Source organism: Ochotona princeps, chromosome 11 (assembly GCF_030435755.1).
Source record: "Ochotona princeps isolate mOchPri1 chromosome 11, mOchPri1.hap1, whole genome shotgun sequence".
NCBI lineage: Eukaryota > Metazoa > Chordata > Mammalia > Lagomorpha > Ochotonidae > Ochotona > Ochotona princeps.
Window position 1 is genome coordinate 34,929,202 of NC_080842.1, and position 22,051 is coordinate 34,951,252.

Genomic DNA, 22,051 nt, shown 5'->3' on the forward strand with positions numbered 1-22,051 from the left:
AATATGTTGTCAATTCAACAACCAAGCATTAGATACCCACTGTGTACCAGGCATCATAAACAAATAAAATCAAATAAAATCCAATTTTTCCTTTGTTCTGCTTTCAAGATTTCCTTTTGCCAATGGAATTAATGATTAATGAAATACACTATTATATCCTAGCAGATGTAAATTCCTTATTCATATAATTGTCTCTTGCAAGAAGTAAAAGGAAAAACACATCATGAAACTCTCAAGGCAGGTGACTGTGGTAGGACAGTAATGTGTGTATTAAGAGCATATTCAGAGTCCAGTAAGATAAAAGGTCTGAATCAAAAATGGTCAGTCCACAGAGAGATCACTCTCACATGATTAATTCTGCTAACAAGTGTTATTTTATAAAGCTAAAGCTGAGTATCAAAAACACATTTTTGAATGATACATCCTGTTTCATCTTGCAATGTCAGCAATAGAAGAACAAAGATTCACAACATGTGTGTCTCTTCTTCATAGCATTCACCATTCTGTTGAATATACATTTGTATAATTATTTGATTAATTCTTTCTAGCTAGGATACAATTTCCATGACTTTTTGTTTGTCATTCTATCTTGGTGGTTAAAACTCATTGTAAATGCTCTCTCTTTTGCTTCATCAATGAAGAAATGAAAGTAGCAGGAAATGAAGAAGATACATGTTTTATGTCTTACACAACTATATTCGTCTTTCCCATTTTCTCCAATAATTTCACATAACACCTTTAACATCATTTTTTTCTCAGAAGAAAATTTACTTAAACATTATGTGTTTTATCTGTGCTTACTGAGCCAGGTAGTAAGTACAGAATGCAGAGGCAAAGATTCAAAAGCAGAAGAAACACCATAAGAAGCAAGGCAGAGGGTGGGTGTTTGGCACAATAGTTAACTCATCATTTGGGATATCAGCACATCATACTGAAGTGCCTGAATCAGAGTTTCAGGTCCTCCAACTCTAATCCAGCTTCCTGCTACTGTGTACCCTGGGAGACATCAGATGATGGATCAAGTAACTGAATTCCTAACACCCATCTAGGATCCCAGATATTGTTCTGAGTTCCTGGTTTTGATTTAGCTCAGGCCCAGTTGTTGCAGGCATTTGGGGAGTGTAGCAGGAGTTGGAAGATCTCTTCCTATTCCTCTTTTTGTCTCTCTCTTTCTCTCTGTGTGTGTGTGTCTCTGTTTCTCTGCATTGCAAATAAAATGCTTATTTTTAAATTTAATTTTATTTTATGTAAAAGGTGGAATTACAGAGAGGAGAGAGGGAAGAAGAGAGAGATCTTTCATCCACTGGTTCACTCTCCAAATAACTACAATGACCAGAACTGAGCCAATAAGAATCCAGAAGCTTCCTCCAGGTCCTCCACATTGGTGCTGGGACCCAAAGACTTAAATCATCTTCTACTGCTTTCCCAGGCCAAAAGCAGGAAGCTGGATAGGAAGTGGAGCAGCTGGGACTAGAACTAGAACCCATATGGGTTGCTGGTGCTGCAGCTGAAATCTTAGCCTACTATACCAAAGAGCAGAGTATAAAATAGCATCCAAACGAAGATTTCAAGGTAAAAATTATCACTGGAGTAGGCTCTTTAATACCCACAATACCCAGCATACAGTAACATCTATCAATTAATTATGGGATTATATCACTTAATGGAAAGTTTTATGTAAGACCTACAATGTTTTAGTAAATACTCCTTAAATGTTTTTAAAATTTATTCAAAAGGCAGACTAACAGAGTTAGATTTTCCATACTCTAGAACTTGAACTTCTTATAACAGCAGGAACTGTGCCAGTCCAAAGCCAGGAGATTGGTATAATCAAGATCTCACAGGTGAATGAGACCAGCTGGAATTTGGAGCAGTCACTCCATTAAGGGATGCAGGTGTCCCAACAGATTTCTTAAACACTGTGCCAAACACCAGCCTTTGAGCATATTAAGTTGATTTTGTACATTAGCAAAGTCAATGTTAATCACCATAAGTTATACAGTTTGCTAAAAGAGGAAGAAGCCAGTCTTCAATCTGTTCTCTTGAAATACCTGCATCATACCACAGTGTTCTTTTTTTCTACAAAATTAACTATTACGAGGGGCACAGTGTTAATTGTGAAATAGGTTAAGCTGCCACCTGCAATGTCACCACCCCTTATGGGTGCAGGCTGAGGTCCCATATGCTCCAATTCCAATCCAGCAGCTATTCCATCAAATGGTGGATCTCTCTCTAACTCTCCCTGTCTTTCAAATAAAAAAACGAATCTTAAAAAGACCAAAATCACCTGTGTGTCCCTGAGATTCAAACTCCAGATCCATAAGGTTTATACAGAAATGTGATGCTTCTGTCAAATGATGAGTTGGATGCAGTGGTTTTGCTTTGTTTTATTTTGCTTGCAGGATCTATAAATAGTTTTGTTGAAACTGAACAAATAACCTAACAGTCTTCCTATGCAGGGTAGCACCCTTCAGCATTCGCATCTACTTACAGAGCTTGAGTATTCAGGAATTTAAACAAAAAAAGTTGTCTCGCTGTAAGAAGCAGACTGCTGCATCAGCAACTGCACTATACATAAGCCTTTATATTTGTTATCTCTTTATGATTTTCTCCTTCTTTCTGTCCTTATAAGAGGGCTCTAGTACCTTCCTTTGCTGATCCTGAAGAGGTGAAGATCAACAAGGAAGAGATGGTGGGTTACTTACAGCCCTTGGTGCCGAGAGCCAGCCAGACGGATTTGTCCCTTACTCAGCCTCAAAAACACTTCCAGTTCAAGAGAAATGAGATTTCAAACCCTCAGCAACGGCACAAAGGTGCGTGTATGAGAGCACTGTGTCTTAAAGCATTCACAATACATATAAAATATCACTCTCAGATTTCTGGATCATAATGAGTAAGTGCATCAGACAAATGAGAAAGAATCCAAGAGGAGAAAAGTACCGGGATTTACAAAGGACTCTAAAGCATAGGGACAATGAAACCAGTGCCTAAAGGAAAGAAAGACAAAAAAACATAGGAAAAAATAAAAATTTCTAGGAAATTATATAAGCATAGATCTTTTATATGCTAAAATATAAGAAAGCAATGGATTGACTTTAATTAGCATCGACTAAAAGGATTATTGTCTCAAGGTAGATGGACTTGACCTTTCTGTGATGTGTATCAGCCCTTTGGATCCTGCAGTAAACCCCTTTAAAATGTGACCTTGTGGAAATCAGCAGTATCAAGTCAAGCTATGCAGTGAATCACAAATAATTTCTTCTCGCAAGGACAATGGGATTTAGAAAGTGGCTTTCCTAGCTGCAGGGGTGGAGCCATGTTGTCAGGGAGACAAGGTGGCATCCAGGATATACCCCTCAAACTCAGCCTCCACAAAGGCCTCTTGGGATGAAGTGGTTGCACAGAGAGCCAGCATGGGTAATCTGGGTGTAAACCTACTGAGGATTTTTCATAGAACAAACTGTCTAGTCCCTCTTACATCTATTTTAGCCCCTGTCATCTCCAGGAAGTGCTGCTAAGGAGCACTTCTATTGAAAGGAATTTTCCCCAAGTCTCCTCCCAGCACATCCTCCCTCCACCCTTGGGAAACTGGAAGGGAGCCAAACTATCTGAACCTTAGCACCACTCTCTCTGTCTCATGAAGGAAACAAACTCTTTCAAGAACTTGTCTTCCCTGGGCTCTTTAGAAGCCAGGCAGAACTGTAGGTGGAAGATACCAACCTGCTCCAAACTGCTGGAGGCTGAGTTGTAAATCAGGCTAATCCTGGGTTTTGAATGGGACAACCCATGGATAAGACATACTTACCCATGAAGCCACAACTTCCAACCTCCAGTCTTGTCATGTAAAAGATTTTATTTTCAAATGTATTACCTATTTTGAAAATTCTATGTAATCGCTTAGACCAGGTTGAGAGTAGGGGTGCTGCTACTTGGAATCCTCCTCAGATGACTTACCAAGGCTACTAAAAGTGAATTTAGTTTAGCCCAAATACCATCTGATTCAGAGTAATTAACTTGATGCACTGGTATGTGCTTTAAGAAGTCTATGAGTACATGGAAATCTTCGCAGAACAGTACATTTCTCTATCCCTAAGAAAAGTTTATGAAACCCCACATAATTATTGACCAAAAAATCCCTAAATGAACCTTATTGCCAGGTATTTTTAGTAAACTACAAATTTAGACTATGTTCATTTCTTTGAGGCTTAGGATATACATAAAATAGAAATGCAACTCCATATGCACTGCTTATCAATAAAATCCTAAACTAAATGTCACATCCAAGAAAGCCTCTTTCTTTCTGTACTCAGCTTATGGCGGTCATTTTGTTTAGTTTTATTTTTAAATACGGAGTCTTTAAGTCTTGGGGTTTGTTGAAAGGAAAGGCTAAATATTGAACAACTGACTGTTTACTAAAAATTATCCTACAGATACAGAAAATGAAGGATTCTAAGTACAGCAAACTATAAAATCTAACACAGAGTCTTTCTCCTCTGGACATGTTAAATATTGGGCAATAATATATAAATGGCTGCACATGTATAAAAAGCATTTTAAAATGTTAAAAAGTCCCTGTTAAACACTGAAGTTTTGTACTGTGAGCAGATCTAGATTCCACAGCTGAAAATTTTATCTCAAACCAGTGGTTCTTCATGCAGAATTACTATAATAAATCTCCACATTACTCAATAAACACTAATAAAAAAACTGGCTAAAACATAAGACAAGCATGCAAGGATTAGAAACTACACAAGGAAACAAATCCAACATGAGGAAAAGAGACAGCAGGTGTAACCAACAAAAAGATGAACAGCTTCAAGAATCTGATATCAGAATAGTCTAAGAAAGGCTATATAATCAATATGCCTTAAATAATTCAAGCAAGGATAACAATAGCTAACGATATTTAAATATGACTAAATATTATATATAAATATGAGTTTTAGAAAAAAAATTTAGAATTATAGAAAGAAATAGCACTCATATTTAAAGCTGATTACAGGACAGGATAAATAAAAGTAAATCCAGAGGCAGCTAGTTAAGTCATGCCTTACAAGAACAGCAGCCCATACCGGTGTATCTGGTTTAAGTTCTGGATACTCTGCTTTCAATCCAGCTTCCTGCTAGTGCATGGGAAGGCAGTGAAGTACTGTTGCAAGACCTTGAGAAACCAAAGGGAGTTCCTGACTCCTGGTTTCAGGCTGGCCTAGACCTGGCTGTTGTGTCCATTTAGGTATGAAGCAAACAATGGAAGATTTTTCTTTCTTTCTATTTTTCCCTCTCTCCCTCCCTGTCAATATGCCTTTCAAATAACTCAACCTTTTAGATTAGAGTGTCTCATTTTCTGTCTCTCTATTAAATAAAGATATTTTTAAAATTCATTATAATAATAAGGAAAAATTTATCAGGAAGTTATAACAAACCTGAAACAATGAACAGCTAAGATGTAACTTCAATTTTTTTAAAACAAAGACTGTCAGAATTGTGAAGACAAAGTGACCGATCTGTCTCATACAAATTTAACATATCTCTCAGCAACAGAAAAGCAAGCATTCAATAAAGTAGATTATGATTTTAAAATAAAAACAGAATTAAACTAGCAACTCCAAAATAACTGCCTATGAAGAATAAACAAATCTTCTCACTGCCAAAGAACTTTCCCAGGAAAGAACTGAGAGATGGCTGCATTCCACAGGCCCCAGCCAAATCAGCTCAGTTCTCCTTTGTGACTGATAAAAAGGTTTAAGAAACACACTAGAAGGAAAAGCCTAGAGCTCACTTTGACCTTCTAAGGAAGAGCAACCACATCATCTAACAAGAGAGATGAACAAGCATCTAACAAGCAACACATCATCTAACCTCTAGCTGAGCACCCACAGACTGCAGGAAACAGTCTCCAGATTCTCCATGGAACAATGACACTGGCAGATGAAGGAAACAAGTCCTGGGCTGAAGTTGGAGTACAGACTGTACCGGGTGATTTGGACACTGGAGTCAGGTCCTGTTCAGTCATCTGAGTAGGATGACTACTCTTTTCCTTCTATTGTATTTTTAAGTTTGTGATACAATTCCATAGGCTTTGGCATTTCTCTTACGCTCTCTCCAACTCCCCTCCCACTAATGGATTTCCCTCATATTCTTACAATAGTATAGTCCATAATAACCAGTTATAAACCCATCTTTCTGCTATTTAACTGTATCCTGACATTGCAGGTACAGACAATGCAGACAGTCCAGCATCTTTTGGAATGACTACTTTTGAGTAAGCAGAATTTATATTGTCTAAAAATCAGACTACAGAGTGCCTTGCATTTCTTTCTAACAAGGTTTAGAGGAAACAATGTATTCTCACAAGGTGGAGATCTTAGTTCCTATTACACCATGGCCTTCTTCTCTGGGTCATGCCAACCAGCATCTCGGAGTACTTCATTTAAATGCAGGAGATTACTAAACTTGCAGAACAATCTATCAACACAGATTAAAACTGGTAACTGGATTAGTTCTGATAAGGATCTCAAGGATATGGGGAGCTGCATAGATTTTCAGAGAGAAGCTAGTAAGTAACACAAGTTGGGAATCCCTATTCCTGCACACACAAAGCTATGATCTCTAAACTTGGGTTACAGAACATAGACGACTGGATGAGCCAGCGAGCGAGCAGCACAGCCAAGATTAGAACTTCAGGCTCCCAGAGCCACTTCCTTCGTGTCACCAATGAGGCCTTTCCCTGTTTTTCCACCTCCAGCAGATCACCATGTAAAATCTGAAAACTCAGCACCAGGATGAAGAATGTAAAACCCACAGTAAATTAACTACATTGTTTATGAAGACAAAAAGATCACTTATCTCCTGGTTCACTCCCCAAATGGTCACAATGGCGAGAAATTAGCCCATACGAAACCAAGAGCCAGGAGCCAGGAGCCTCCTCCAGGTCTCCCATATGGGAGCAGGGTTCCAAAGATTTGGGCCATCCTCCACTGCTTTCCCAGGCCAGTGGTGGAACAGCTGGAACATGAACTAGTGTCCACATGAATACTGGCACTTAAAGGTTGAGGATTAGTCAACTGAGCCATAGCACCAGTCCCTAAATGCTACTCTTATATCATCTTATTTATTCTTCACAACAAAGAGTCTAAGTTAGGGATACGGTTTACAGTTGAGAAAACAGAGACTTATAAAGGTTATCTGCCCAAGTATAAGGGTTATTGCACAATGTGTTAACCTGTCACTTAGAATGAGGATTTCCCACAATGAAGTTTCAGTTCAATTCCTGGCTCCTCTACTTTTGATCTAACTTCCCTGCTAAGATACCTGGAAGGAAAACAAACGATAGTTCAAGCCCTTGGGTTGCAACTATTCATGTGGAAAACTCAGATGGATTTTCAACCTCCTCGTATCAGTTTGGCCCAGATTTTTCTTCTGCAGCCATTTAGGAAATGAATCAGTGGATAGAAGGTGTAGGGGGGTGTGTGTGTGTAGCTGTGACAATCAAATTAATCATTTAAAATATATTATATATAAATACATATATATAGGGTTATAATAAGAGGTGAAGCTGGGATTTAAATCCAGCAAGTCTGAAAACATGTGAATATCACATGATAACTTGTCTCTTAAAAGAAGAAATGGGACTGTGTATGTCTGTATCACAATAATACTACAAAGCACTAAGTCATTATTTATCAATTGTCTTCCATAAATCAGGTATTCTATTATATTCTTTTTAACATCAAAAATAGATAAAAGAGAAACTCATTTTCATTTTACAGAGATGTTAAATAATTTTCCAAATCCCATAATTACATGCTGGAGCCCAAATTTTAATCCAGTCTTACTTCAAACTCTATTCCATCAACTTGTCTCCCATGACTTTTTCTCATTCCTGTCATCATCTCCTCAGGGTCTCAGGGAAACCGCTACTTCTGTCCCAGGTCTCTCCATTTTCAGAATAGCAGAAGAGTAGCCATGTTTACCTGACAGAATAGCTATTAGATGAGCCCACAACAAAGACAACACCTCAAAATAATGTGCTTCTTTTCTTGAAAGTAGATGTGGTGTCATGGAATGACCATGTAGAAACATATTCAATGACTTTACCTCCTAACCCCACTTGTACTTTTATTGAGTTACTCACCCTGAGTTTCTACCTTTATATTTTTAGGGCAGAGAAGTTTCTGAAATAATTTTTAAAGATTTTATACTTTTGATGATAACTCAAATTTACACATAAGTACATTTTGTGTCATTTGGATAAGCATTTGATGGTCAATACTCACTGAGGTTTCTAAAGTTGGAGAGTATTTCACAGTAGAGGGAACTAGACCAGAAGCAGAGCCGTAAGGATTCTAGCTGGCACTCTGATATGGAAAGCTGGTAGATACCCCAGTGGCAGCTTAACCCATTGCACAACAGTGGCCTCTTTACTCTTTCCTGATATTTGTCTAGTATTTCAAAATCTGGTATTAAATTTAAAAATGTATTTTTCAGATCACCCCTCAGATTCAAATATTTACTGTTTTATTTTAAAGACTTGTTTTAAAATAATTTTATTATTTTGAATAATTTATGCTATTATTTCTTTTAATATTATTATTTCATATAGCAACTATTTTAAACATATACTAAGCATTGATACAAAATTTCAAAATATCAAGAATCATTAAGCTAGTGGTTTAACTTATGGCAGACCGTACTCCTCTCTCTCCATTTGACACTGCTAAGGATGATATTTGAGAAAGGATGTTAGTATCTAATCACAAAAGATGACAGGACAAGTTTTCCTTGGCACTCTGCACTTTAAACTATATTACCACAGCTGGTAATAGTCACTTTTTCCACATGCAGCATTTGTTTTCTTGCTAAGATGATGTAACACACACAACATGATCCTTTAATATAAATTACTCATCAGCCAGAAGGGTTAATAGAAACTTAAAATCAATTTACTTGGGCATACCTGTTTAACAATTCGGTGATGGAGCAAACATGTTCTATGTAATTGCTGTGATTTGTGGCATCTCCCAAATTATACAGGATTTATAACTTCAGCATTGCAGGGTAGGAAGCAAGCAATGGTTTATTGAGATAACATTGCAGTCTTTATTTGTATGCTTGCTGATTATTAAAATTCAAGGACACTGTGTAGTTAGGATCTCTTCCAAGTAAAATGAAAACAAGGTACCTTTCAGTACATAACACAAGAGAGATGTGTTGGTTTGGTTAGGGTAATAATGATGTAGACACTGAGAGGATCACATAGCTGAAAACAGAGGTCATCCCGCAGAGAAGCAAAAGGGAAGACATTTAAAATATGCTTGATCGATGAATCTGCCATGGTTTCATTGTTCACATGCATGTTACAGAAGAAATAAATGAAATCTGAGAATACTGGATTTCCTGGTGCCTACAGGAGAGATCCAACATTAAAAGAAAACACTCGCATCGTTGCAATTTGTGAAAAGTCAGGGGAGAAAATTTATTTTGGTCCTGCTATGATTATCAAGAAATGAGAAAAAGACTAAAAGTAAGAAATGAACACCTAATGGAAAAAAATTTCCAAAGGACCCCTTCTTCATAGATAATCAATTTGGGGTGGGAATACGGGGAGTCATTCTCACTGTGGTTGAATTCCCTGAACTCTTTTGATCCTTAACTACTCAGTAGGCTTTTGGAGCATAGTCCTACTGATCAAGCCTTTGGGGACTCCTGAGAAAGAAAGGCTAATGCTAATATTAGCCAGATTGACAGGTAATTAGCACAGAAAACCAGCTTGAGCAATGATGTACAATGCATTCTTCATCAAATATAAATGACCAAATATGCTGTTGCTTGTTTTTGCTAGCACTAAGTTGGGAGCTTCCAATCCTTACAGAAGTTTTGCTCTATCAGAGAGCAACCCAGAGATAATAATACCTACTATTTACTGAACTCTGTGCCACTTCCTCTTATCTCATTTCATCTTCATCACAACTGCTCAAGGCAGACATTATGTTCACTTAGTAAGCAAGCAAAGTCAGTCTCTCAGAGATGTGCAAAGCAGACTGAAGGCACAGAAGCAGAATTCAAAGTCAAGGCTTTTGTTGCCAAAATGTATGCAGTTATAACTGGTACAAGCAACAAAATGTTTAGCAGTTACCTATTTGCTTTAGTGTCTGTCAGACTGATGCTGACTTCCAGACAGGAAATATGGTACAGGTATCTCCCTATGGGCTACACATTGGCTAGTGTTCAAAAACAGATTTGGGGCTAAAATTAAAAAGGAAGGAAGGAAGGAAGGAAGGAAGGAAGGAAGGAAGGAAGGAAGGAAGGAAGGAAGGAAGGAAGGAAGGAAGGAAGGAAGGAAGGAAGGAAGGAAGGAAGGAAGGAAGTGGGAGGGAGGGAGGGAGGGAGGGAGGGAGAAAAATCTTGAGAAATGCCCAGACAGACTACCTGTGAAGTGCATAGAATCGGGGGAAAAATGGAAACCAAGGAATTGAATTTTAGATGCTGTTCTTTCTTATAACAAAATCCACACCCAACTTGACTTCCTCTTCAGTCATTTTTGCCTCTTTCCTCATTCCAGATCAGAGCCTTCTTTCATTCTCTGGCCACAGAGGCTATCCAGTTGCAGTACACCAGCGGCCTTCAGAGGGTCAGTTCCCTTGGGTCTCCTCAGTTTCCCATGCAATTTCTTCAACCCATCTGGGGCAGAATTCCATTTAGAAACTGCTTAGGCGCAGCATTCTCTAAAACAGGGCACTAAGTCTCAAGTATGATAGAAGATGCACTGTGGAGTTTGTCTAAGTGAAGGGATAAGATCCTGGGCTCTCACTCCCTGGAGGTCTTGGCCCTCAACTCTGCCCCATTGCCTACACTTGCTGCTGCCTTTCCTCCACTCAGGACCTGATTTTGTCTTGCGCAACTGTTTACATTCCCAGATTTAATGACAGAAAACAAGGTCAGAGTGTTTGTGACAGGTTTCAGACCCCACCCTAGGCCAGGCTTTCTGGTTTTTGTTTTTGCCCAGTCTGCAGTAATAGATAAGACTTAGAGAAAGAATCATCTATACTAATCGCTTCTTTTTCAATTCTTTAGGATTATCAATCTGCATATTTTTACTGCCAGGCAAGTGATGATTGGAGACTAACAAAGACTATCTTCTCTGCTCAATGTGTTCAAAATCATCTTTTACAGCTGCCACCACTCTATGCTCTCTTCTTTTTTTTTTTAACATTTTATTATTATTATTATTATTATCATTTTATGATACAATTCCATAGGCTCCTGGCATTTCCCTTATCCCCTCCCCAATTCCCTCCCCCCCACCTAGTTTCTCTATATCATTACTAAAATATAGTTCTTCATACACAGTCATATGTCCATCATTGCGGTATGCCCTCTTCTATGATCAGCTTATACATGAAGCAGATCAAAAATCACTAAACTGAAAATTCTAGAACTCCAGATGTCCCACAATATGAAACTCATTGAATTTTAACATGACACCATTAATGGAAACTTCCACGCCTGCCCATTTGATGGATCTCAGTCAAAAGGCAGACGCACAAAAAATATTTTAAATTTCCTTCAGGCTGTGCATATAAGGTATGTAAGAAACAAATAAGAATTTTTAGTTTAGACTTACAGGATATCTTAATGTTGGTTATGCACATATTCAAATCAGGTCCCTAGCATTTTGGATAAGGGATGCACACCCTCCACCACAGACATATTCCAGGGCTGAGCATGGAGTCTACAAAACACCTACCAACCACCATTTAGCAGCCTTCTGATCTTGGCTCAACTTCTGAACTCCTCTGGGCTTCAATGGCCCCATACATTATATGGCTATTGAGTTTTCATCTCATAGAATTGTGAAGCTGGTGTGAAAAAATGCATTCAAAATGTTTAGTTTAGGCCCTGGTGTTTGTATGTGTTTGGTATTGTGCTCTGCTTGCAAGATGCCTAAGAGCCATGATGTTCAGATTCTAATAAAAGTGCAAAAATAACTGATGTCTTCTTTTGTAATTTTTTAAATAAATTGCATGTTATTTATTATTTATTTGAAAAACCAGCAGTCACACACACACATACACAGAGAGACATAAAGGGTGGAGGGAAAAAGGGAGAGAGAGAGAGAGAGCGAGAAAGAGCGAGAGAGTATTTTCATTTGCTGATTCATTCTCTAAATGTCAACCACAGTTCATTCCAGGCAAGGCCAAACGCAGAAGCCAGGAACTCTATCTGGGTCCCCCACATGGCAGGAACCCGAGTACCAGAACCATCAACTACTGCCTTGCAGGTGCATTAGTAGGAAGCTGATCAGTAGTGGATGTGAGACCTGATTGATCCCACACATGTTAATGTGGAATATAGATGCCCCAAATGGGCAACATCTAACCTCATATTCTTTTTTTTATTTATTATTTTTAATTCATTAATTACATTGTATTATGTGACACAGTTTCATAGGTACTTGGGTTCTCCCCACCCCTCCCCAAACCCTCCCACCATGGTGGATTCCTCCACCTTGTTGCATAACCACAGCTCAAGTTCAGTTGAGATTCCCCCATTGCAAGCATATACCAAGCATAGAGTCCAGCATCTTATTGTCCAGTCAAGTTCAATGGCTTCTTAGGTATACCCTCTCTGGTCTGAAGACAGAGCCAGCAGAGTATCATCCCGATCAATTAAAAGCTCCAACATACCATCAGCAAAAATTTACATCATTATGGAATTAATTGACATAGTAATGAGTAACCAATATGTTAAAAGTAAATGTGAGTTCTTAACCACCTTCTGTGACCACCTCATTGACATTTCAATTTTAGTTTATACACAACATATAACATATATAACATAACATGTTATACATAACATCATATCATCTTAAGTCAAGGCAAACATGTGGTATTTAACCTTTTGGGATTGGCTCATTTCCCTTAGCATTATGGTTTCCAGTTTGGCCCATTTGGCCACAAAGAACTGCATTTTGTTTTTTTTAATAGCTGAGTAGTATTCCATGGAGTAGATGAACCATAGCTTTCTTATCCAATCCTCTGCTGATGGGCATTTTGGCTGCTTCCATGTTTTTGCAATTACTGATTGTGCTGCTATGAACATAGGAGTGCATGTTGGTTTCTCATAAAACAAGTGTTCTGGATATATTCCTAGGAGTGCTATTGCTGGGTCATATGGTATGTCGATTTTGAGTTGTTTGAATGTTCTCCATACTGATTTCCATAGAGGCTGTACCAGCCTGCAGCCCCACCAGTAGTGGAGTAGGGTTCCCTTTTCCCTGCAACCTCGCCAACAAGTGTTGTTGGTGCTTTTATTCATGTGGGCCAGTCTTACTGGCGTTAGGTGGTACCTCATTGATGTTTTAATTTGGATTTCCCTCATTGCCAGGGAACTTGAGCATTTTTTCATGTTTATTTGCCATTTGGGTTTGTTCCTCTGTGAAGTGTCTGCCCATTTCCCGTGCCCATTTCTTGAGTGGCTTGTTTGTTTTGGTGTTTTGGCTGTTTTGTAGCTCTTTGTATATTCTGGAGATTAGCCCTCTATCACCTACGTAGTGCGCAAAGATCTTCTCCCATTCTGTGGGCTGCTTTTTTACTTTATTGACTGTTTCCTTTTTGTACAGAAGCTTCTTAGTTTGATGAGGTCCCATTTGTTTATTCTGGTCTTGATTTCCATTGCTTTTGGAGTCCTTTTTAGGAAGTAGAGACCTACCCCTAGATCTTGCAGAGTATTTCCAACATTTTCTTCCAAAAGTTTGAAGGTTTCTGGATGCAGGTTTAGATCTTTCATCCATTTAGATTTGATCTTGGTGTATGGTGAGAGATGTGGGTCTATCTTTTTGTCTCTACAGGCTATCAACCAGTTGTCCCAACAGCAATTATTGAACAGACCTTCCCATTTGCCAGGATTATCGTTTGTCCTTTTGTCAAAGATTATTTGGCTGTATCTGTGTGGGTTCCCGTCTGGTGTTTCTATTCTGCTCCATTGATCTTCCTCTCTATCTTTGTGCCAGTACCAGGCTGTTTTGATAACCACTGCCCTATAGTATGTCCAGAGCTTACCTCATATTCTTATCCTTTACTGTATTTATACAAAAATGGTAATATTACTCTTGCCTAATGAACCTTCTAAGTAGAGGAATGTCTCTTTCTGCTCCTTGTTCATGTCATGGAGACATAAAGAAGAGAAAAAATTGACAATTCTATGAAGGTGATGGAGGAAAATGTTGTTTCAAAGTTTCAATACCTTCTCCAACCAACTCTGAAGAATTTCTGGTAGTGGGACAGAATCAAGGAGACTGAAATTAAAAACAAAAAGAGCCCAAGGCTGACAATACGGAAAGAGCAAGCCCATGTAGACTCTCAATGTTGTAATATAGGAGGGAGAAGACAATGACCATAGAGACATGGATTATGGATGCTGGGATTCAATGAACCATGATCATTCAAGCTTCCACATAGGACTGAAGAGTTTAAAAACATTTAGCAATTAGAACAACTAAGAAATACAACACATTTTTCATGTCTCAATTAATGATTTTAACATGGATTTCACCTACTGATTCCAATCTAGTCAAGAAGGCTATAACTTCATTGAAAGAATATTATTCTTTATCCTTTCATAGCTGTTTCTCTCTCTCTCTCTCTCTCTCTCTCTCTCAAAAGAAATAAAGAAATGCACTCTGAACCAGTAAATGAATATCCAGTGTTACATAACAGGAAAAAGGAACAATTCTGGAACATTTGCAGCACAAATTTAATTAGCAGAACCTGTAATAATACAATCTCTAATTTTAGCTACTTCCTTTTTGTTCCTTGGTTGCTGCCTCTTGCCTCTTGCCTGGCACTTCACCCATTTTTCTCCTAGTAAAAAGTGTGAGGAGCAGCTGTTTTAGAATTAGAAACCTTTCCTACTTCTAATCAAATCTATCTTACACCCTACCATTGATTAAGAATAATTATAGGGCCTGGTGCAACAACTGAGTGACAAAATCCTTGCATTGCATGCACTGGGATCCCATATAGGCACCACACTGTGTCCTAGCTGCTCCACTTCCCATCTGGCTCCCTGCTTATGTCCTGTAAAAGCAGTAGAGGATGGCACAAAGCCTTGGGGCCCTGCATCCATGTGGGAGACCCAGACGAGGCTCTTGGCTCCTGGCTTCTGATCGGCTTATCTGTGGCCATTGCAGCCCCTTAGGGAAAGAACCAGTGGATGGAAGCTCATTCTCTGTCTCTCCTTCTCTCTGTAAATCTGCTTCTCTAATAAAAAATAAATAAATCTTTTTTAAAAAAAATAGTAACTATGAATGGCCAAATTTTCTTTTCAATATGACTCATATTAATTCATTTGTCTTAATACTTTGATAATACCCTAGGAGATTATTTTTGACTAACAGGTTCATATTGGGAGTCACTGATAGAGAACATATATGTTGGGTACTTTTTAGATTTTGCTTTTAATTTATTTGAGATGCACAAAAAGAGAGAGAGAGTTTTCATCTTTTGATTCCTTCTCTAAATACCTGCAATGGCCACCGTGGTTGGAGGTGAAGCCAGCAGCCAGAAACTCAATCCAGGTTTCCCACATGGGTTGTAGGATTTACTTAAATCAACACTACTACCTCCCAGTATCTGCACTACCAAGAAACTGAGGTCAAGAGCAGAATCCAGTATTGGACCCAGATTTTCTAATATGAGACACAGGAAACTTCCTGTGTATTTAAAAAAAATTTTTTAATTGTATCTAAAAGGCTGAGACACAGAAGAGCAACAGTGAGGGGCAGGAAGGGAAAGCCGAAAACACAAAGAGAGCAAGAGAAAGATATTAAGATGTTAGATCCACTGGTTCTTTCATTAAGCCAGGCAGAAACCAAGATACCAGAACTCTATACAGATCTTGCAGTTATATGGCAGAGATCAAAGTATTAAAGCCACCATTTGCTCCTTTCAGAGTACACGTTAGCAAGGATCTGGATCAGAAGCAAAGAAGTCACAATTGGAACCAAATATCCAGACATGAAATGTAGACTTCCCAAGCAGCAACTTCCTTCCTACACCAAATGCCCATCCCTTAACTGACATCTTTCTTAACCACTAATCTAAACACATGCACCTGGGAAAATTTCCTTCAGAAGAACATTGTTACAGTTCTATAATCCCTCACCAACAATTCCAAAACTCAAAACCTCTTCTTCAAGATTCATTTACTTATTTTAAAAGCAGAATTAGAGAGAGAGAGAGACAGAGAGAGAGAGAGAGAAAGAGAATATATTCCACCCACTGAGTTACTCCCCAGATGGCTGCAATGGCAAGGCCAGGGGCAGGCTGAAGCCAGGAGCCCAGAGCTCTTTCAGGTCTTCCACATGGGCAGCAGGGCTCCAAACATTTAGAGAATCTTCTAGTGCCTTTACTAGATCATTAGCTGGATTGAAAGTGGATTGAAAGTGGAACAATCACAATTCTGCTATGCCACAAAACCAGCCCCTCAATAATATCTGGTTAGTTCAGATCACAACTGGCAGCAAACCTGGTCTGACCCGAATTCATTTGAAGACAAAACCTAACCTGCATTGCCATAATCCTACTCACAGTTTTAATTCCTATCTCAGCATAATGCAAATACAAATAGGTTTTTTTTTGCACTAACAGTAATGTGTTTTATTCCTGGGCCTGCCCTATATTTCTTTTCACACAGTATATGATATATTACCATTCATAACTTTTTTTAACCAAAAAAGTTAAATTCTAAAATATATCCACTCTCATGATTTCAGGTTACGAATTGTGTCCCAGTAAAATATTTTCTAAATAAATAAATAAATAAATAAATGACTGTAACTTTGTTTTACTATGTTAACTTGAGCCAGCTCTGAATTTGTGATTTTTTGAATGAGGGACATGACTTCCTTTGCTAGATCAGCACCTTTCTATCTACAGCACAAGAAGCTCTGAGTCTTTGGCACTGTTTGAAGCAACCTTGGTTTCTTCTGTCATTTGTAGTGATGAATGGACCTTCAGCTCTAGGCATTCACGAAATCATTATACCACATCATCCATTTATCCACTTAGCCCTCCATTCATTCACCAAAAATGTATTAAGTGTTACTACCCAGGCACTGTGTTAACAGAAGGCACAAAGATGGATGATAGTTAGTCTCTGCCCTCTAAGACTTCTTTTACAAATGTAAAGCCAAGTATTAGAGACCTATAGTGGTTTTTTTTAAGTTTATTTAAAAGATGAGGGTGACACATGTGGGACATTTTCAGGAACGGTTTTGGCTGGGAAGAGAGAGAAGCATAAAGAAGGCCAAAAATGTTTCTACCTTCCCTTTTGTGTCTGCAGGAAGAGAGCACTTTCCCTCCCACTCCTCCCTTCCCCACCCCATCTTTTGCCAGACTACATCTGTGCCTGGGAAGGGGTGTGGTTCTTGATATACTTCCAGGCTTATATATTCATCCATTCGTTCTAACACATGTTTACAGAGTTCTACTGGGCCAGGCACAAGGGATACAAAATTGAATAGAGCTTGTTTGGGTCGGTAGACTAACTGGCAAGGCTGGTGTTCAGAAGAATGTATCCTTTTGCAGCTATTCTGACACAGTGGTGTGAAAACACTCATCTCTGGCTAAGAGAGTCAAACAGCTTTCACAAAGGTAATAATACTGGAGTTAAAATGAATGCTCATTTGGAAAAACAACCCGGGAAAGGGTACTCTAAGGAAAAGGACAGAATATGTAAATATGAGACTAGAAAATATGTGACTAGAAATAGCCTGGCACACAGAGCTAGAGTCAGTTTGGAATGGCTGGAGTCCAGACTGCATATGGAAATAGAACACTTTAAAATGTAGAGTCATATCATAAACAATGTTCCAAGCTAAGGATGGTACATGGTTTCTGCTAGACAATGAGGAACACCTAAGGGATTTTAAAGTGACCACTTGACATAATCAGATTTTTATAGAAGGAGGATCTTTTGTAGGGGAACAACAACAACAAGAAAATGAAATTCTGTTTCCAAAAAGATGCCATTATTAGGGAATGTTTGTATCCTGCCAAGCTGGCCCTAAGTGGAAGGTCGGAGGCCTGCTTGAAACCAGGATGAAAGCAAAATGATTTTGTTTACTCTTTCACTACAACAATTCCCAATGCCTCACTTCTTGCACATACGTGCTCAAGTTGCAGCGGGATACTTAAACTGGCCAATTTGCATTGAAGTGGAAATGATAGCACATTTCATTCAAATAGGAGGGTATTGTGATAGTAAATAACTTTCTCTTCAAATATTTTCTGCAGTGAGGGAAGAGTTCATAATATGCACAACATATGCTTCACTTTCTCTTTCCTTTTCCTTAACCAACTGTATAAAGCTTCGTATATGAAAAATAAGGAGCATTCCATGAAAGAAATAACTGTAGATTAACCGTTCTTGTGCAGCCCCTGCAGTCAGCAGGGTGTGATAGCCATGTCTTGCAAATTCTAACTGAATTTATAAAATGTGAGTAAAGGCAATAGGGTATTAAAACTGTCCCTTCTTTTATAAAAAAAAATAAATATGAAGCAAATGTGTGTTTGCTGAGTCTTTTATTGTATACATTTAAAGTGCACAACATGTTTTTTTATAAATTTTGAAATGATTGCCACTTATGGGTGGAACTCTGAAGTACCCAGGGGAAGAAATGCATGTATTCTTTGATAGGATAATAATTAGCAGTGATTAGTCTCATTCCTCTTGCCAGAAAACTCTCCCCAGCCTGTTACTGGATATAAAAGCGTAGAGTGTACTTGATAGGGCCTTTCATGTCACATGGTGTGGTTGCAGTCACATGCACATCTTCACAAATGAGATGTGAATGGTTTGATCTGAGACGTTCTTTTGAGTACTCTCACTTGTGCACCTGGTGGCTGCACTGAGACTAGAGCAGACTATTCTCTTTTCAGTCCTCTTATCTCAATGCCATGGAGTGAGTCCTAATTGAAGCCTTATTCGGGGATGACAGCAGGCCAGGCAAGAGGCTCAGTGTTCTGGCACCATGGGCCTTCCTGGGCTAGGCTGCAGCACCCACAAGCACATGTAAGAGCTGAAGCTGGGAACAGGCTGGGCGGCAGGGGCAGGAGCTACATGTGTACCCAAGTCAGGGAGCCACATCCACTGTTGGGGAGGCCAACAATGGCTTTTGGTGTCAGAAAGCATTCTGTCCTTTCATCTCATGTTGGCCTCAGACATATCAGGATCACCGATCTCAGGAACCAGAACCTGTGAATGTGTGGTCTGGCCTCTGTGCACACGTTGCCTGATTAGATCACCTATGTTGCTAAATCCTGTGCAAAGAAATCAACAGCCTCTCAGAGTAATAATGAAGATGGGGGGGGGGGACACCATTCACACTAAATGCAACTTCTCCAGTTCATGAGAGGGATCCATTGGATTAAACAGAGTTCAAAACCCAGGCTAGTCAAGCCCTATGTCCCTAATCAACAGGAAGTAATTGCAGCAGATGTAATAAATCTGCACCCTTGAGCAACACCTAGGTTAAGAGACAGAAATCTTGGATGTAGGAATGAAATGCAGACAGGTAGGTAGCTAGCTTAGTCACAAACTGGAGGCTACACTCCCGCTGCTCTTTATAAATCCCAATTGTCTATCAACCAAATTATTCCTTACTCAGTAATACTTTCTCTCACCAAGGACTGGAGACAATGTCATGAAACTACTCCCTTTCTGAAGACCATATGAAGATTTTTAATGCAGAAGGATGATCTCTTCCTGAGGATACGAAATGCAAAACAAATACATTTCAAACCCTCTTTCCCACTTATCCCCTCCTGATCCACTCTATCCCAAACACTCCCCATGTGTACCTGTGATCTTCTCACCTCTTCAATAAACTTAAAATAATTTGAAAAGAAAAAACAATGAAGCCTCAGCCAGAATGGTTAAGTGCCTTACAACCAAACACCTCACCTGGAAAATCCCAGAATCTGGCTTTGATTTGGGTTTTATTATATATTTATACATTTCCTGTTGCCAATTATAGATAGAAACCTAAATAAGAAGATATTTCAAGGTTAAAAGCTGCAGAAAATCACTCAAATGAGAAAATATTTATGAAAGCCCTATTCAATGTTAAGTACTATTAACCATGGTTCTTGCCCTCATAGACCTTGAAACACTACAATGTGTCAACAGCACTAATAATAATGTCTGACTTTTAGTTGTAAAACTCTTAGTATTCACAGCCAATCTAAGGCTCACCATTTATAACAAAACAAAAAATAGAATAAAATCATCCCTGTCAGAATAATTAGATGGTTTAGATCAGGCAAATTTTTGCCCATGGACAAAACCTAACCAACACCAGATTTGTAATTAAAGTTTCATTGGAACAGAATTTCACTTGTTTGCTTATACATTATCCATGGCTGCTTTCACAAAGTCTAGTGGATTCCAGAGATCTTATAGCCCATAGAATATAAGAATTGGAGCCCGGCGGCGTGGTCTAGTGGCTAAAGTCCTCGCCTTGAAAGCCCCGGGATCCCATATGGGCGCCAGTTCCAATCCCGGCAGCTCCACTTCCCATCCAGCTCCCTGCTTGTGGCCTGGGAAAGCAGTTGAGGACGGCCCAAAGCTTTGGGACACTGCACCCGCGTGGGAGACCCGGAAGAGATTTCTGGTTCCCGGCATCGGATCGGCGCGCATCGTCCGTTGCGGCTCACTTGGGGAGTGAATCATCGGACGGAAGATCTTCCTCTCTGTCTCTCCTCCTCTGTGTATATCTGGCTGTAATAAAATGAATAAATCTTTAAAAAAAAAAAGAATATAAGAATTGACTCTCTGACCTTCCATTGAAAAAGTCTGCAAATCTCTGGCCTAGATGATTATTGTTTATGTGCAAGAATTTTCAATATGGCACTTGAATTTTATATCCTAAATAGCAATAAATGTCAAGTTTGGCAGAGGACCAGCGAGCCCTTCTAGAGTCTGGGACATGGAGAATCCTAATCTTTGACTTATGAAGTTCCATGGTAAACACTCAACAATAAGTGTTCAGAAAATTGCAGGAATCAGGAAGACATCAAATATAAACACAGAAGTAAATATTTAAAAGCAAATTTTAGGAATAGTAGAAATGAGTATCTTATAAAATCTGACCAATCTTTTCCAAAAAAACGGTGTATTTGATGGCTAATTCTGTGGAGTCCAACAGGGCAAACAGCCTCAGACAGGAAGCACGCTGTTACATAGACTGCTTGGAGAAGTCATTCATGTGCATCTATCTCAAAATAGATGTCTCCTTTTAAAATTGAAATATAGGGGCAGTTGGCCTTTGATCTTTGAGCCAAGACACAGCCAGGAAACTCCAGCTGGTGCCCCTAAGAGCCAGTGGCCGCCACGGCCAAATACCTGTCCCAGATCATTGTGATGGGCACGCAGATGGTGGGCAATAGCCCTGCGGCAGGAGTTTGCAGCCAACCAGGTAGCAGCTGACACCTGGGGCTAAGCCGGCCACTAGTCTATAGCCTTTTCCAGCTTTTTAGCTTTCAGCCTACAGGAGGCACAACAGGTACTCAGTGTCTCCAAGCTGAGCTCTGAGGAGATCCCAAAGAACTGCGAGCACCTGTTCAAGATGAATGGTAAGACTGAGTAGCTCCTTCTACCTGCAGTCCAAGCTGGTCTGTGCGAAGGAGCATCTGGATGAGGGACTCAAAATCAAAGTCCAGGTGGAAAAAGAGAGAACGCAGACTCCCAAAACATGACAGCTCAGTTCCCCCTACTCCCACCTCTAATTTATAGTTTAGTAATAAATGTCTACTGTGTAAAAAAGAGGGGCCAGGGGTGCAGCATTGTGGCATGGCAGGTAAAGCTGTTGCCTACAATGCCAGCATTCCATATGGGTGCTGATTCAAGTCCTGCTACTCCACTTTTAATCCAGCTCTCTGCTGCTACACCTAGGAAAACAGTAGAAGATGGCCCAGATTCTTGGGTCCCTGTACACATGTGGGACATGTGGGAAGCCAGGAGAAACTCTAGGCTTTCTCTCTCTCTTTCT

At 39.3% G+C, this 22,051-nt stretch overlaps 1 protein-coding gene across 1 annotated transcript; it reads left to right on the forward strand.

Annotated features, from left to right (window-relative positions):
* Positions 1 to 1,013: 1,013 nt before the first annotated feature.
* LOC101529919 (presequence translocase associated motor 16) lies at positions 1,014 to 21,758 on the forward strand. The gene is given in 5 exon segments (XM_058670482.1): positions 1,014 to 1,022; positions 2,633 to 2,813; positions 21,380 to 21,446; positions 21,448 to 21,639; positions 21,641 to 21,758. Coding segments are annotated over 5 exon segments (567 nt in total).
* Positions 21,759 to 22,051: the final 293 nt, after the last annotated feature.